At 36.3% G+C, this 18,364-nt stretch overlaps 1 protein-coding gene across 3 annotated transcripts; it reads left to right on the forward strand.

Annotated features, from left to right (window-relative positions):
- The first annotated feature begins 538 nt into the window (after nucleotides 1-538).
- On the forward strand, nucleotides 539-7,099 carry LOC131046461 (disease resistance protein RPV1). 3 transcript variants are annotated; one of them, XM_057980213.2, is made up of 6 exons: nucleotides 539-1,706; nucleotides 1,809-2,892; nucleotides 3,138-3,200; nucleotides 3,390-3,653; nucleotides 3,749-6,125; nucleotides 6,204-7,099. In XM_057980213.2, the coding sequence occupies exons 1-5, from the start codon at nucleotides 1,117-1,119 to the stop codon at nucleotides 5,543-5,545; spliced, it is 3,798 nt and encodes a 1,265-aa protein (XP_057836196.2). In that variant the 5' UTR covers nucleotides 539-1,116; the 3' UTR covers nucleotides 5,546-6,125; nucleotides 6,204-7,099. The 3 variants fall into 3 exon arrangements, with proteins under 3 accessions (XP_057836196.2, XP_057836198.2, XP_057836199.2); XM_057980215.2 differs by having other exon boundaries at nucleotides 6,211-7,099; XM_057980216.2 differs by having other exon boundaries at nucleotides 1,568-1,706; nucleotides 1,796-2,892.
- Nucleotides 7,100-18,364: the final 11,265 nt, after the last annotated feature.

Consider the following 18,364-nt stretch of genomic DNA (forward strand, 5'->3'; position numbering starts at 1 on the left):
TGTTATATTTTAATTATTAATCAATTTAAAAACACAGTCAATAATACAATATGGGCTCTGCCTAAACAGAGGTAGGGGAAAGGACCCAGTAGTTGAGCATGTACCAATTGTTGTGAGGGTTGTTGATACCTTTTGTTCAAAAAATTGAACAAATAAAACCTATTGTTTGAAACAAAAAATATCAATTTTTGTTAGGAAATGTACCAACATTAGTTAGGAAATGTACCAATAGTTGTTAAAAAATGTACTAATATTGTAAAAAGTAACCAATCAGGTGATGCCATGTCACCTGCACAACTATTGGGGTCTCTTTTGCATGCCTATTGGCCTCACTTTTTTTTGGCGCTGTTTTGGACACCTTAGCAAAAAACATGCTGATGTGGCATCATATCTGATGATGTGACCTTGAAATCTTAGTTATAAGCAAGGGACTTGCCAAGTAAGCTGCTGTCAAAAAATCAGAGTGATTTGAAATTTCAAGTAGGATTTTGAGAAGCGCAAAGTTAGGGTGCACAACTACTGGATCCTTTCCCCTATCTACCTATGATCATTATTACAGATGTCAACATCTTCACTCCATTGTTCACACGTCTCTTCTTTCTTCTCCGAAATTTCTTATTGTCCACTGATTCCCCATGCTCCATGCTTCTCATTGCTTCTCTTTTAAACTGCACCTTCAGGTGACTCTTCTGTACTACACATATGCTTCCGTGGAGCACCTGCCTCCACATATACCACGTCTTTTCCACGCGGTTTCGTAAGCAATGAATGAACACCCACTAATCCACTCCCTCTGACAAATACGGAGCGCCAAACCTCCTTCCATTGTTTCTCTCTCTTTCTTCCCTGTAACCTATTTCCAGGGCAACATTTTCTTGTTTTATTCCATTCATACTTTTCACTTTATATATTTGGTGAGGATAAGATCAATCGATTACTCTTTCTGTTTTTTTTTTAAGGAGAGAATAAGATCAATCGATTACTAGTTTTTTGATCGATTCAAAGTGGAGATCTGAGATGGAAAATATTATGAAGTTATCCTGACTGTGATTTCTTGATCCCATAGACTGATCAGTCTCGTGAAACATTAGTAAAATCATTTATTCATTCAATTCCATGGCGTCTACTTCTGAGGGAATCACGCAATCTGCAGCTATTTCTTCCTCTGATCTTGCACCAGAGAATCAGGAGGTAAGGGGTGCTTTTCATGAAGTCGCACCATCTGCATCGACTTCTGCCTCGAAACCCATGAAAAGGCCTTCCTACGATGTCTTCATAAATCATCGTGGACCAGACGTTAAATCCACCTTAGCTACCGCTCTCTATGGTATCCTCACTGGTATGGCACTCTCAGTGTTTTTGGATGCACCAGAGTTGGAATATGGTGATTTCTTGCCCCGAACAATAGAAGCAGCAATGACCAGCGCTTTGATCCATATAGCTATTTTTTCCCCGAGGTATGCAGAATCACCGTGGTGTTTGGCAGAGCTATCATTCATGCTAAAATCTGGCACCAGAATTGTTCCTATTTTCTACCAGGTAGATCCTAATGATCTAAGATGGGTAGAGAAAGGGAAAGGAAAATATGCCCAGGCCTTTATGGAGCACGAGCAGAAGGGTAGATACAGCCTGGAACTTCTTCAGGAATGGAAGAGGGCACTCCACATCGTCTCATGTTACTCTGGCGAAGTCATAAATAATATCAAGTAAGTGCCACACTTCGGCCTTTTCATGTATATTTAAATTTAATTTTAGAATTGTATAACAACTTGTCAGTATTTTGATTTTTCAATAGAATACATGTTCAGCGATGAATGGAAGCTGCTGAAGAAAATAACGAGTATTGTTTCGCAAGAAATAAACGTGCCATTTAAGGTTGCAAAACATCCAGTAGGTCTGGAAGAAATAGTGAGAGACTTTGAGATAAATACACAGCAATCTGTTGAGAATAATCAGGGTGTACAAATTGTGGGAATTTGGGGCATGGCTGGTTCTGGCAAGACCACCCTTGCAAAAGAGTTATATAACAGAAGATCCTTGTCCATGGAGAGGCGCAGTTTTGTTTTTGATGTTCGAGATGGTGCAGCCAAATTGCAGAAGAAGCAGATTCAACTTCTCAATGACCTTGGTGTCAACATGAACAATGTAACATTTGACAATATAGAGCAAGGTAACGGAATTCTAACCAGGCATCTGAGATCTGTTAGGCTGTTCATTGTTTTGGATGATGTGGATAATGTAGATCAATTGGATGCTCTCTTACCTGTAAAAGACAAACTTGGAGGAGGTAGTTTCATAATTGTTACAACACGGAACTATGAAGTTCTTATATCTTGGGGTATATCCTCTGTGTATAAAATGAGAGCGCTGGATCCATTTCATGCCGAGCAACTTTTTTGTTGGCATGCTTTCAGACAAATCTTTCCTCTTAATGGGTTTGAGGACCTTGTTAAAAAGTTTGTGAAGGCTTGTGAAGGATTACCCCTGTCTCTCGAGGTATTTGGAGAACAGGTAAATGGGAAATACGGTAAAGAACATTGGGTATCTCAGTTGAATAAGAATTCAAGATTATTACCTGATGCTATCAAAGGGAAACTCAAACTAAGTTATGATGCCCTTGATTTTGAAGAGAGAGAGGTGTTCTTAGATACTACATGTTTCTTTATTGGAGAAGACAAAAGTTTGGCAATTGAAATATGGAACAGTTTAGGATGGAGTGGTTTGTCCTGTTGGGAAAGACTTATGCACGAGTGTTTGGTTGATCTCGACAATAACAATTGTATAAAAATGCATAACCACTTAATAAATTTGGGAAGGGAAATTGCGAATGAACGTTCACCCTACCGAATTTGGTCACACCAACAGATTACTGATGTTGATAAACAAACAGAGGTGAGGTTTATACTTTCTTTTTATTGTGTCCGAGAAGTTCCTGTTTCTCAGGCTTTTTCAATTCTGTTTATAAAGACAGTCTCGTAGTCTGCCTAGCCCATTTTGCAGTCAAATCGGCTTAACAGCTTACCCATGTACTCTGTATGTGGTGGAATAGAATAAAATAGTTTCGTATTGTATGTTTGAAAAGACGATAAATAATTTCCATTTTTATAAGATTCTGAATTTTTTATTTTATTTTTCAGAAAAGAAATAGAATCCAAGGAATTAAAGCTGTCCCTGGGATAGGAGACTGGAGATCATATGGAGTATGTTTGTCTGTCTTTATGTTTCTCGACATACTTTTGACTATATTTGTTTATATAATCCTTTTGCTTAAGGGTTTTTTTTTCTGAGTATTTCATAATTTTCCTCATCAAGTAAAGCCCTTTTGGATAATGTAGTAAAGAGGAGGATCAATTAGTGATTTTATTGAGTTTCGGGGTTGCTGCTCGCAGGAGGAACTCAGGGCTAATATAAGCAGAGGAATAATGTTGCTTGCACCCTCTTTAGTTGGACTAAAGATTTTTGTGACTGGAGGAGATTATTTTAACCAGGTAATCAGTGAAGCATCAAGAGAGCTGCTCTGGCTTCGCTGGTTCGAAATTGGGCAGAAGAATTTTCCTGCACAGCTTTCATTGAAAAATTTGAGGGTTTTAGAACTCTATGAAGACTTTCAAGGGGCACATCACTTAGAAGAGCTCTGGGAGGCTGATAGCGATGTAATTAGTCTTCCATTTCAGCTCTGTTAATCAGTGTTTCATTTTTTTATAGTTGCTGTATGTTTTATGTTTCTGTACTCGGAAATGTATTGCAGGCTCCTATGCAGTTGAGAGAGTTGTTTATATTTGAATGCCACAAATTCCAAGGTCTTCCAAGTTCAATAGCACATCTCAGTTATTTGAAAAAAATAGTAATCAAAGGTGGCTACAAGCTTGGGAGTCTGCCAGAAGAATTTTGCAGTCTTAAATCATTGGAGCACCTGCAATTACAGTCCTGTGGAATGCTATCATCACTACCCAGCAGTTTCGGCGACTTGAGAAATCTGCTATATCTGGATTTGTCTGAATGCTGCAAATTGACGATGTTGCCAGTTTCTTTTAGGAAGCTGATGCTCTTGCAATATCTAAATCTAGAGGAATGTGAACAGCTCATACTTATGTCAGAGGACTTTGAAAAGATCACAAAGCTGGAGCATCTGAACCTTTCACAGTGCAAGCAATTGGAAAAGTTGCCTCGTCACATCACAAATCAGGCGTTCTTGAGAGAGCTCTATTTAAATGGTTTGAAGAGGCTAAGGGAGCTACCAAATGACATAGGTCATCTACGAAAGCTGCGAAAGATGAGGATTGAAAGTGACTTGTTGACAAGCTTGCCCAACTCTCTTGGAGATTTGTGCTCGTTAACTGATCTTTCCATTCAGGATTGTCCCCACCTAGAACATTTGCCAAACACTATTGGAAAATTGTCTGTCTTAACTGATCTTTCTATTCAGAAATGTCTCAGCCTGAAATTTTTACCGAATTTTCTTGGAGACTTGCACTCTTTAATTAATCTTTCCATTCAAGATTGTCCCAAGTTGGAGTGCTTGCCTAACTCTCTTGGAGATCTATGTTCTTTGACTGATTTTTCCATTAAAAAATGTTCCATCATGGAATATTTGCCCAACTCTCTTGGAAGATTGTCTTCCTTGATTGATCTCTCCATTCAGGATTGCCCCAACCTGAAATATTTACCTAACTTTCTTGGAGATTTATCTTCCTTGACTCGTCTTTCCATTCAGAATTGTTCTAGCATGGAAAATTTGCCAAACTCTCTTGGAAATTTGTCCTCGTTGACAGATCTTTCCATTCAGGATTGTCCCAACTTTAAATCTTTGCCAAACTCTCTTGGAGATTTGTCCTCCTTGACTTGTCTTTCCATTCAGAATTGTCCCAGCCTGGAATATTTACCAAACTCTCTTGGACGTTTGTCATCCTTGACTAGTCTTTCTGCTCAGGATTGCTCCAACCTGAAATATTTACCGAACTTTCTTGGAGATTTATCTTCCTTGATTGGTCTTTCCATTCAGAATTGTTCTAGCATGGAAAATTTGCCAAACTCTCTTGGACATTTGTCCTCCTTGGCTGATCTTTCTATTGGGGATTGTCCCAACTTTAAATCTTTGCAAAACTCTCTTGGAGATTTGCCCTCCTTGACTCGTCTTTCCATTCAGAAATGTCCCAGCCTAGAATATTTGCCCAACTCTCTTGGAAGATTGTCCTCCTTGACTGATCTATCTATTCAGGATTGTTCCAACCTGAAATTTTTGCCAAATTCTCTAGGAGATTTATCCTTGTTGATTAGTCTTTCCATTCAGAAATGTCCCACCCTAGAACATTTGCCAAACTCTCTTGGAGATTTGTCCTCCTTGATTGAGCTTTCCATTCTGAATTGTTCCAACATAAAATGTTTGCCAAACACTATTAGAAATTTGTCCTCTTTGAGGAGTCTTTCCATTCAGGAATGTTCTAACCTGAAAAATCTACCGAACACTCTTGAAAATTTGTCCTTCTTAACCGATCTTTCGATTCAAGATTGCCCCAACCTGGAATCTTTGCCCAGCCCAAGCTGAAAAGTTTACCGTTCTCTGTGGGGCGTTTTAATCTCTTATAGCAACTAAAAATATCCGGGTGCCCAATCAGCCAAGTAGATTTTTTGGGGGCGTCGCTACCTTTTGCATTGAGCACTGAAGTGGATGCAGCTAGATGAAACATAAGTGTGCAGGATTTCTATCTATGAAGACAATTATTCCTGCCTTCAGAGTCCTCTTCACAATAATCATCATTTAACTGAGATTGAAGCACTGCCAACGACAGTCAATTTTATAAGATTGACATCCTATAAAATGCTGAAGAAGATAGGGGTTATTTGTGATCTGGAACCTTGAATGGCAGGATATAATGTCGTGTCCACAGTTGGACGATCTTCCCAGCTTTGTATGATGTACTTCTCTCAGAGCATTTGGACTTAAGAGGATCTGGCCAAATTAAGAAAGCTGAAGGTCTAGAATATTGCAAAACATTGAAAAGCTTGTAGTACATACCTACTGTGCCCTGTATGGAAAGTTTGGAGCAAATGGAGAAATTGAGGACACTGAAACTCAGAGCCCCCATGGGATCAGCTATCCAACGCTTTGCATTCAAACAATACAGGTAATTATATTTTCTGGGAATCAAATTTTTAATTACCTTCACATTCAATTGTTCATTGACTGAATGTTGTGCAAAAAGTTTGCAGAAATAGGCAGATGAAATGATAATATGTACGGAGACAGTCTTTGATGCAGCTTACCTGGTAAACTCTTCACTCTGTCACAATCATGTAGTTGTCGGAGACTCCTCTACTCAGAAACTTTATTCCATACGACAATTGGTGCGCACAAGGGTTCCTCCAATGGCGAAGCTATTATGCTTTATTTTATCATAAATTGTGTTTCTTCAACAAATGATATCATCCTAACTGCTGGATGATGGGTTTGCAATGTCTGAAATGGATGGGTATGGGTAGGTGTCTGCGCACAATGTTCCAGATGTTTCATTGCAGAGGAGTTCTCAATACACAGAGTTTTCAGAGGATACTGCAGAGAAGAAAAGGAAGTGGAGAAAGGTTTGGGTGTGACAGGGGAAAAGCACAGACTGGAGAAGGGTTTTGACAGATTATTGCCATTTTTTAGAAAGTTAAGATGGTTTACGAAGGCTTTTTATCAGAAAGTCCTTATTTGTAGGCAGAAAGCATCCAGAAGCATATGGCATTCAGAAATCTTGATGGTTTACTGTTTATGTGAAATCTGGTCGCAGGCAGAAGTGTCGGGGTACTATATGCTTCGCTCTTCTGCAATGCCAGGAAAGGATGAACACTTGAATTTGATGGCTAAAATTCAACTTTTAAATGGACGGTCTTTTAATTTATTTGTTGTAAAATAAATTTAAAACTGTGTTATTTGCATATTTAACAACGCATCGTGTTACATAAAGCTTGCCAGCTGACAATTGATGAATATCTCAGACCTCAAGAACAAGACTGAAATAGTCATTATGATTGCACATGTCTGATTTAAAATATAATGGCAGTTGTAGAACTTAGTGACTGAAAAGGGAAATAAAGCCTTTGTAAATTCTGAGATTAACAGATTTGCTGTTGCATTATTTGTGGCTATAAAATAGTGGTAGAAAAACTAGAAGGATCTTGTTTTATAGAAAAACAAAATCTGCAATGAGATTTCTTTGAGAATTTCATTATAAAGAATTCCAGTACCAAAAGCACACTGATAGATGTAGTCACAAACTATCAATGTATGATGCATTTGAAGTCGTTCCTTCAATTTATCTTATTATCAGATCACAATGTAGAATGCATTTATCTAAAATAAATTTTCAATTTAAAAAAAAATTTGAATCTTAAATTTTTGAAATCATTATTATATTATTTTGTTTATTTATAAATCTTCTGTCTTCATAAGTTGAATCTTCTTGTATCTAGGGTACTATTGTAAAATTATGGATCTAAACATGCACAAGCACTAAACATGCACAAGCACAAAGAGGAAACAATATTTATGCTATATAGGATCTTGTCTCATTCAATCCCCCATTTTAATGTTCCCACCTCCATGAATATCCAATTTGGATCTAAGATAAAAGTATGTGCTCTAAATCTTAAGTATGTCTAAGATTGTGGTGAGCAATATTGTGCATAAACGTAAAAGAAAGCCCTACTCAAGTGTGCTAGAGTGAGCCCTAAATCAATTAATCAAAAGATGGTGCAAACCAACTCAAGAGTGTAGCCCTATGTGATCAATTTGTAGAGCTTCCCTATCATAACAATTATATATCCAAATGAGAAAAGCTACTAGCTTTTATACAAGTCATAAGGTTGATTTTTTATTAGAAGAAAGATGGCATAAAATGATCATAAAACAATCATGACCAAATTCCATAATGTCAAGGTCTACACTCAATATTTAAAATTTTAAAATATTTGGTAGGACATGTGTTAGTTATTGTAAGGAAGTTAAGTAGCAAAAAAACTTCATACACTAACCCTGAGAGGAAATTAATGCAAAAAAAACTACAATTCCTTACCATAGTTAAAGAAACCTAAGATAAATAAACATAAATAACATGCATACCACATCACAGTGATTTACATGGGGAAAAACCTTTCAAGAGAAAAACCCTACACTCCAAAAGTCGCCCAATATATTATCCAGAAACCAATAAAATATCACAATATACTTGCAGAGCAATATTTTTACAGGAGTGTCAACAAGTAGAGATTCAAAAGTAACTCAATAGCTATAAGACTCTTACACACAACCTCTATCTCTCACACCTCATATATAGGAGATACAATACTTAAAATTGTAAAATGACCGGTATCACAAAACCATGTGCTAAAACCACCCAATAAAATGACACCCTTCTTATCTCCAATCCTAGATGCCCTATGATGTGTCAAAAGACACGTCAACATGTGTACCTCCCTTCTATGACTCATTTATGTGTCCACCACATTTTTATATTTTCTATTTCAAGAGACCCAACTTCCAGATGCCATAACTTTTGGACCAGATGCCCAATTGACAAATTGTTTCAAGTGTCAGAAAGCTCGCAACATGTTCTATGAATCTATAACCTACTATGATGCTTATGGACACTTTTAGGCCATTTTTAAGCCTCTAAAGCCCTCAAAACAGACTCTAAAACTTTTGTTAGCAACTTTTGAAAATAAAAACTTTACTATCTTCAAATATAGGCATGATATTGCATTAAAAATTTACCTAAGCAACTCGAAGATTTGGGAAAAATTTTGGACCAATCCATGCTCAAATGAAAACTTACTAAAAATAGTAACCTTATGTACATGCAAGGTTCAGACATCATTTTTCTAGCATTCTCCCACTTTTCAAACACCTTGCAAGAGCAAAGGGCATTTCTATGCCATAAATTAATTACTAGGGGCCATGAGGCCCATAGAATTTGAACACCATCTAAACTTCTCTATGCTCACTGCCTTAGTTAAAGAATCGACAACATTCCAAGTTTCTATCTTAACTAGATTCACCCTAGGACCATTTGTGACCATATCCCTAACAAAATAATATTAAACATGAATGTGCTTGGTCAGGGCAGGAAATGTTGGGTTCTTAACTAGGCAAATCACACTTTGCCTATCACAATTAACTGTCACTACACTTTGTTTTATTTCAATATTTGAACATAATCTTTTAAGCCAAATGGCTTCTTTACAAGCATGAGTATCTGTCATATACTCTGCTTCAATAGTGGACAAAGCAACCGTAGTCTATCACTTACTCATCCAACTATTTGCACTACCAAATAAAGTAAACACATAAGCACTGGTGGATCTTCTTCTATCAATATCACTTGCCTCATCTAAATTCAAAGAACCATGAATATCAAAGAAAATCACATCTCCTACCAAATTACCATGCTAACACAAATAATACTCTAAGGTATCCTTCAAATATTTGAAGACTCTTTTAACTGCATCTCAATGAACTCTACTAGGATTAGACATAATTCTAGAAGGAACTCCCACTACTTGGGCAATGCCTTAGAGTGTAGTGCAAACCATATCATACATCAAACCTCTAATTTCACTCTAGTAAGGTTCTCTACTCATGTATTCCATCTTTGATGGGGATGTAGGACAATTTAAAATAGATAACTTTGTTCCTTCTATAGAAGGAACACATAGTGGTCTACTATCCTACATGTTGAACCTCTATAAAACTAAACTCACATACTTATTTTGGCCTAGCCAGAGCTTTCTATATAGTCCATCTCTTCTAAATACCATCACAATAATGTGTTTTGCTACACTAGGATCTTTTATTTCAAATTTAGCAGCAAGTTGAGACTTTAATTTTAAAATCATACATTCCCTTTGCCAATGAATAACATATCATCAACATATAGTGCAATGTATAGAAAACGATCATCAAATTTATAATAAACACAATGATCTTATTTAGAATGCTCAAATCCCAAACTCAACACATATGTATCAAATTTTTGGTACCACATCCTAGGACTCTATTTGAGGCCATACAAAGACTTCTTCAATTTACAAACCAAATTCTTTTCACCTTTTACCGCAGTGTTTTGGCTATGTCATGTAAATATCCTCCTCCAAATCACCATGAAGGAAAACAATTTTCACATCCATTTGCTCAACCTCTAAATCATAAGCAGCGATAATAGAAAGAAAAAATCTAATGGATGTCATTTTTACAACAAGCAAAAGTATCTCACCTTAATCAACTCCCTCAAGCTGAGAGTAGACTTTCCCAGCCAACCTTGCTTTATACTTCTCAATACCTCCATTTAAACCAATATTTTCTTGAACACCCATTTACAACCAACAAGTTTATGCCCTTCAAGAAATGGTACAAGATCCCATGTATCATTCTTTTTCAAAGTTGTTATTTCTTCTTCCATAGCAATCTTTCATGATTCTACATTATTCATACTTGTAGCGCCGTAAATTGTACACCTTTATTAGTGTGTCCAATTTCACAATCTCCTAGCACCTATTTTAGTATTTCCCTTTCCTCTATACATTATGGGTTCTTTTTTATTTAAATTAATATTATGGGTTTTATTCCATTTTATTACATCATCACAATCTTCTTTGGGCCCTTAATTCTAGGTGTGCCCTTTATTATTATATCTTGATTTATTCTTGTAGTCACACAAATCTGTCCATTTTAATTAAATGAATATTTCGTATTTATTTGATTAAAAATCCACTAGCCATCAATTAATTAAATAAATATTTAATTAATTCATCCCCAAACATTCTTCTATTAATTAAATAAATTACTCAATTTATTTTAATTAATTCATTAAATCAAATTTCAATCAATTAAATAAATAAAATCAATTTATTTAATTAAAATCCCCCTTTTAAATAAACTAACATTTATTTAAATCATTTTAAAACCCCCCCCACTTGCATTTTCCTACAAATGCAACTTGCACACATTTATTGAAATAAATGAATTTTTATTTTAATAAAATCCTATTTTCCCTCACCCACCAAATCCACTTGCAAACCTGATCCCCTTCTAGATTCTTCTAACCCCTTCCTAATTAGTCTAATCCATCCCCTAATTATTGTCACATTCCTAAGCAAAATGGAGTCACTTCTCAAAGACTCCAAAGTCTTTGAAAAGCATTTAATGCTTTGTGTGTTCAACAAATTAACCCCCAAAGTCTTCCAAGACCACTAATGGCTCTTACATGACCATTTATGTCTCTTACATAACCATTTATGGTTATTTCAATCTTGTCTCCCCAAACATTTATTGTTTGACCATATTCATCCATTTCACATTTGCACAAGAATTTATCTATTGGATAAAAGCTTTATTCTTTGAATAAAGAGTTTATTCATTCAACCAACCTTGACTCAAAATCCCAAAGTCATGTCAGGCATTTAATGTTTATTCCCTCTCCTCTCAACCTATCTCACATTGACACTTGTCATCCTGGGATTGGGTTGAAAGCCCTCACATGGATTTGAAATCATTCAAGCTTGACCCTTGATTAAACCTTTCAATCCTGGCCATCCATTGCTCCATTTTTCCTATAAATAGAGCCCATTCCTTCATAATCGAGATCCTGAAAAACTTGTAAGCATTTAGACTATAGCCATTTTAGAGAGCATTTAGCATAGCATAACTAAATCTTGTCTTTTTGGTTAAAATACATCATTTTAGCATAAAATAGCTTTTTCATTTCATGTTTGGAGCTATACTACAATCTCAATCCTCCATAAGCATCCATAGTGCAAAAAGCTGCTGAGAGCTACACTATTTTGGAACTTGGAGAGGAGAGGAACAAGGGAGAAAGAACTAATATCATGTTAAGAGATAGTTGGAGATATCTCATTGTCTTACTTCTTTAGTTAGATTCATTAGCATGTTTTTAGTGTCTCTCTTGGAATGCCTTCATATGTTTTAGTTTTTGATTGATTAATGCTAATGCTTTGTGTGTTTTGTATTCTTTGATCATAGACTAACTATTTGTGCCATTTAGGAGGGCATCAATTCTTAATCTTAACCTAAATTCAAATCTCAAAGTATATTTCATATATCCATGCATTATGGTTTGAGCCACCAAGTTGGATTCAGCATTAGAACCTTGTTATCTTCCAATCTCTAAAACTTGAAAAAATATTGTCAAGGCCAAACTAAATAGTATACTACCTAGTCTCACACTTTTTTCCCTGAATTTTAGGAGGATAATAGGGTGGTCCTACCCTGTCCAAATCCCACTTCATGTGAAAAATATATCAATCTAAGTCAGCCTAAAGGTGATTTTAGTTATGAAATACCTATATAAGGCACCCCTCTCAATTCATTTTTAGAATCTTATCTTTTGTTGACATTATCATCAATTCAAGAGCAATTCTTCTTCCTCGAGAGTAGACCTGATTCAAGGAATAACAATTTACATCAGTGCTAATTCAAATTATGCTTTATCTATGATTTCATTATGAATTTTATGTGTTTTATCATGTTATTGCATCAACACATGGAAGAATTATCCTAAGAGCACTGCATCACATATTGAAGGTATAATCATCTACATTCAAGCATTTCAATTCCAATTCTTTTCTCTGCCCTCAAAAGGCACACTTTAAATTTTATTTTTATTTCAATTAGGGTTAATATAAAACATAGGGTTTTACCTAAGGAAAACCACTATCCACAAACCCCCTTTCTTTCCTCACGTGTGTTGTATAGGTATCTAATAGAGCTGGAAGACTTTGAGAAATCTTCGAAAGCAGGCACAAGTCCTTTGTCAAAAATTTAGCTTGGTTCTTAGGGATTAGGGCACCCAGCACCTCTGTCCCAGAACTAGGGAAACTAACACCCTAGGGTCCTCTCAATTCAACTCCAAATTTTAGGTTGCCTTCTAGACTGTCTCAATTGTCTCAAAATCCAAATTCTCATATTATAGCTTAGAAGACCAGGGTGTCCAGTGCCCTGATCCTATCGATTCAGCTTCAAGATTTCATCTACAAGTGCACAGTCAGATTCCCTATCTATTTTTGTACTTGTAAATTTTTTGTTTCACTATATCAATTAGCATAATCAGTCCAAGTTATTAGTTCATGCATCTACTTTCTTACCTTATATTTGGCATTCAATTTACATCTTTTTAATTACATTTTTAACTCAAACAAAAGAGGAATAGGACTCCAATTAGCATTCAACCCTCTTTCTAATAGAATTGATGTTGGATCTATTGAGTTTATCCTCCTTTTAATGTGTTGCATGTGAAAGTTAGGTCATTTCCTAGTTTACAAAGCATAACTAATGAAACCTTACTTTTCCATCTATTACAATACCTAATGCCTCTTCTACAGTTATAGATTCATCCACATTAGTATTCAAAGTAAAAATCCATCTCCAATCATCAAGTAAATACCTTTCAAGTGGTTGTATATGTCTTGTAGACTTTCAAATGGGTTGATCTGGAGGTTCTTCCTTCTCTTCTAAAGATTGAAAGCTACATGAGCTCTCCTCACCTTCTTGCCTATATAGGGGTCGCAATTCAACTCTTTAAGATGTATAAGGAAATTGAAACACATCTTCTTGTTTTATTTATTTGAATAAAATGTAACATAAGGAGACTTAATTTCTCTAAAAATAGCACTTCTATTATGTATTACTTTCTGTGCAACAAGGTCTCAAAGCTTGTATCCTTTCACACCATAATTGTGTCTAATGAAAATGCATTTCACAACTTTGTTCTCCAACATTGTTTGCTTATCCTTTGGTACATCTACATATGTCTCAAAACTAATCTAAGATGTATCAATGAAGGCATATGACCTGACCATGTCTCCATAGGTGTTTTATCAACAAGGGATGACCTAGAAGACATATTAACTAGGTAGCAAGCAATGGCAACAACTTCAACTCAAAACAATTTTTATAGACCAACACCACTCAACATACTCCAATGTCTTGTTCATTCTTTTTGCAACTCCATTCTATTGTGGAGAATATAGAGTTGTCTTTTTTCTATTAATGTCATAGTCTTTTCAAATCTATCAAAATTATTAGAGAAAAATTCATTACCATTATCAGTCCTCAAACATTTTCATCTTTTCAATCTACAACTCAACCATTGCTTTAAATTCTTTAAATTGACAATGAACTTTAGATTTACTCTTCGAAAAATTTACACATGTACTTCTACTAAAATCATCAATAAATGAAATGTAATATGTAGATTTTCTAATGGAAGGAACATCTACAGGACTAAACACATCAGAATGAATAATATCCAAAATACTACAAATTTATAATAACTCAAGTAAAACTACACGTAGTTTATTTTCCATAAATGCAATGCTCATAGAAATCAAAGTCAAGATTACAATCATTCAAGCCTTCAACAAGATTTTTATTTTTCAAGGTCCTTAGACCATTTTCTCTAATGTCACCAAGCCTCTCGTGCCATAACATAGTCTTTTCTATAGGTAGCTTTACTTTATAGGTAGCTTTACTTTAGCAGAAAGAGAACCCTTAGGTACCCAAAAGCTATGTTCATCTACTGAAGGTGAAACCATCAAATCTTCCAATGAAGTATCAACATATTTATTTTTTACATAAGTGCTATTACACTCGACGGTGTATGCATCCAACTTATACAATGTACCAAATATGACACCTCTATCAATCACTATAGCACCCTTCACCATTTTACACCCTACATCAAAAATAACTACCTGCGCACCCACATCTATCAATTTTCTCACGAATAGAAAATTTTGTACTAGTCAATGGATATGCAACACACCACTAATCCTTTTTACTCTACCATTAGGAGACCTGATTATGAATTTTCCACTACCAACAATATCCAAATGAGAATTATCACCCAAGTACACCTTACCTCCATTAAATTCTTTATATTCAAAATCCAATCTCTATTGGAAGTCATATGAAAGGTTGAACCTAAGTCAATTAACCATACATTGGTCAAAGCAACAATGAATGCATCGCCATCTTCGTTCTCAGACTTGGAATCAAAATCAAACTTTTTTCTTTTACTTATTCTTTTCTTCTTTGTAGTCCTTATGGATTTGTCCTAATTTACCACAATTCCAACAAATAACTTTGGACTTTATAGGAGATTTTGATCCCCCTCTGGACTTGGATTTATTATGCTTCTCATTCTTCTTGCATTTTTCCTTGGGTCTTCTCTGAATAGTTAGGTCTTCCTTTGAACTGATGGATACCTTCCTCTGCATCTCTTCACTAAGAAAGGAACACACCACATCTTCAAACTTCAAAATAATAGAAGTAATGCCAATAACCATAACAAGAGAATTGTACGAATCAGGCAAAGAACTTAGTAAGTTATAACATCTCTCTTCCTTATCCATCTTGACACCAACAAATGCCAATTGAGTCAACATATTGAATATTTATATGTGGTCTTTAATCCTTCCACCCTCTTCCATTCTCAAGGAATACATTTTTTTCCTCAGGAAAATTTGATTCAATAAATATTTTTCTTGATACATCTCATCAAGCTCATTCCATAGCTTCTTTGCAGAGGTCTTTTTGTGGACATTGATTAGAATAGAGTCTGCCAAGCACAATCTAATTAGACCTTTAGATTTACAATCCATAACATCATATGGAGAAACCATAGTAGGATCTAATGGTCTTTGACATTCACATCAACAACATTTCATAGATCTCAATCTATTAGCAAATCCTCCATCATTAGCTTCCACATGTCAAAATTACTTCCAAAAAATATATCCATCTCTATTCTCCCTAATGAACTTGTCATCTGAAAAATCTTGCAACAAGATCAAAAACTTGTATCTTCTGCTCAATCTCCCACTCAAATCTGGATTAGTTCAAAAAACCCAACCCCCCACAATTGAAACCAAAGGTGATCAGGTTTTGATACCACTTGTAAGGAAGTTAAGTAGCGAAACAACTTCCTGCACTAACCTTGAGAGGAGGGTAATGCAAAAATATTTACAAATCCTTACAACAATTACATAAACTTAAAAAAAATAAACATAAATAGCATACATACCACAACATAGTGATTTACGTGGGGAAAACCCTTTCAAGGAAAAAACCCCACACATATTGTTTAGAAACCAATAATAGATTACAATATACTTTCAAAGCAATATTCTCACAAGTGTATCACCAACCAAAGATCTAGAGGTAACTCAATAGCTACAAGACTCTTACATAATCTCTATCTCATGCACCTCGTATATGGGAGATACAATACATCAAACCATCAAACAATATTTCAAAATCATGTGCTAAAACCACCCAATAAAGTGGCATGTGTCTTATCTCCAATCTCAGATGCCCTATGATGTGTCAAAACACGTGTCAGCATGCATACCTCCCTTTTACAGCTCATTTATGTGTTCAACGCATTTTTATATTTTCTATTTCAGGAGACCCAACTTTCGAAGGCCATAACTTTCGAACTGGTTGTCTGATTGACAAACTGTGTGAAGTGTTGCAAAGCTCATGATGTTCTCTATCAAGCTTCGACCAACTATTCTAGTTATAGATACTTTTGAGTCATTTTGAGGCCTCTAAAGACCTCAAAATTGACTCAAAAACTTTCATATGTAAATTTCAAAAATGAAAACTGTAAAGCGAAAAATCGCAATTGAACCCTAGTTGCTCTCCCCTCTTCCAACTCCAAGGAGAGAGAAGGGAGGTTCGCTAGGGTTCGATGGTTTTCACTTAGGGGAGAGACTTTACATTCAAAAGAGGGGTTGAAACTCATAAGATCCAATCCCACGCAATGCAAGATTGGATGCTAAATGAATTTCAAGGGTTAGGAAAGCAAGGCTACCCTCTTTTGTAAAGAAATGTTGTTAAGGAAATTAAGCTAAGCATGCATAGAAAGTCATAAAGATTCGCTTATAAACTGAGTTCGGGTTATAGGATGAAGCTGCGGACCTGGAATTAGCAGTAAAATGTCGATACGGCGCTGTCCTGCAAATTTGAGCAAAAGTTGTTAGGACGATGGCGCCCGGCGCCACGGTCCTCCGAAAAATCCGCGAAACGAAGGGGGATCTGTTCGTCTCTGCACAAGGATTCCAGATCTTCAATTTCAGCCGCGTACCTGCAACCTACACACAGAAAAGCGAAGACGATTGGGGGGTTAGGGATTAGGGGTTTGCCTTTAGGTCAAACCCCGGTTTTGGAATTAACCAAGAAATGAGCAAGAGCTGTAAATGTAAATGACTGTAAAACAAGTACTAATACCTTGTTCTAAGGATGTTGGTATCCTTATGTGCGAAGGTTTAGATGTTGTATGTTGTAGCATGTAGTATGTGATCTCCTCTTCAATGGTTGAATCTTTGTCTTGAATGCAACACTTGGCCTTGAATGGAGACTTGAAATGATCAATTGCTTGAAGGAATGCTTGAATACTTGAATGCTTGAGTATAGTTTCCATGCCTTTTTCATCATATCGAATGAAAGAGGAAAATGTAGTTTATATATTTGTCATTTAGGGCTGATAGACTGATTTTCCCGACCTTAGGCCGACCAGGGAAAGTTAATTTCCAAATTGCAAAAAAAAAGACCTGAGCCCCTTAGGAGACCGGGCCCAAAATAGGACCCAGGGACCAGGGAACTGGGCGCCATGGTCCTGGGGACCAGGGCGCTGGGCGCTCTGGTCCCACCTCCCGAGACAGCAGGGTGCAAGGAGGTTCAGGCCAGGGTGCTTGAAAAATGCAGTTTTTGGTGTCATGAGCAAGTTTCGGGGTCTCCATTCAGGTTGTGTGTTGCGTCGCCATCGTGAAGACCGAAATGCAGTTGAAATTGCAAGTGTCGCAATTTTAGGACGCTACATTTAGCCCCCACTTTAGCGGGAGTATGTATGCTCATACTTCCGGTAAAGTACAAGGAAACAACATTGAAAGACTTTCACCACGTCAAGGAGGCAAGATACACCAAGCCCCCAGTGGACTAAGGATCTTACAACTTCGATTGACAAAGTAAAAGGGAAGATCACGAGGGAGAACCATGACTGTCAGTAGTAAGGCTCCCTCACTATGAGTCATGCAAGAAAGATATCAAAAATTTTCAAGGCAAGGCTAAATTTGCCAAGAAATTTTCAAGTATCTTGAAAAGATATGAACGGGATGTATGCCCCCCTACGTTAAAGCGATCGCACACGCCTCACCGGGGGTGATTGTTTTAACGCAGTGATACACCTAAGAAATGAGAAAGGAAAGGAGCACGCTATCGCAAGGATTTAGCCCCCAAGTGTGAGATAAACCCAAGGATAATAGACACAAAACATAAAGCACAAGGTGACTTCGCTTTCCTCGGGGTCAG

The sequence above is a fragment of the Cryptomeria japonica genome, chromosome 7, assembly GCF_030272615.1.
Source record: "Cryptomeria japonica chromosome 7, Sugi_1.0, whole genome shotgun sequence".
Classification (NCBI taxonomy): Eukaryota; Viridiplantae; Streptophyta; class Pinopsida; order Cupressales; family Cupressaceae; genus Cryptomeria; species Cryptomeria japonica.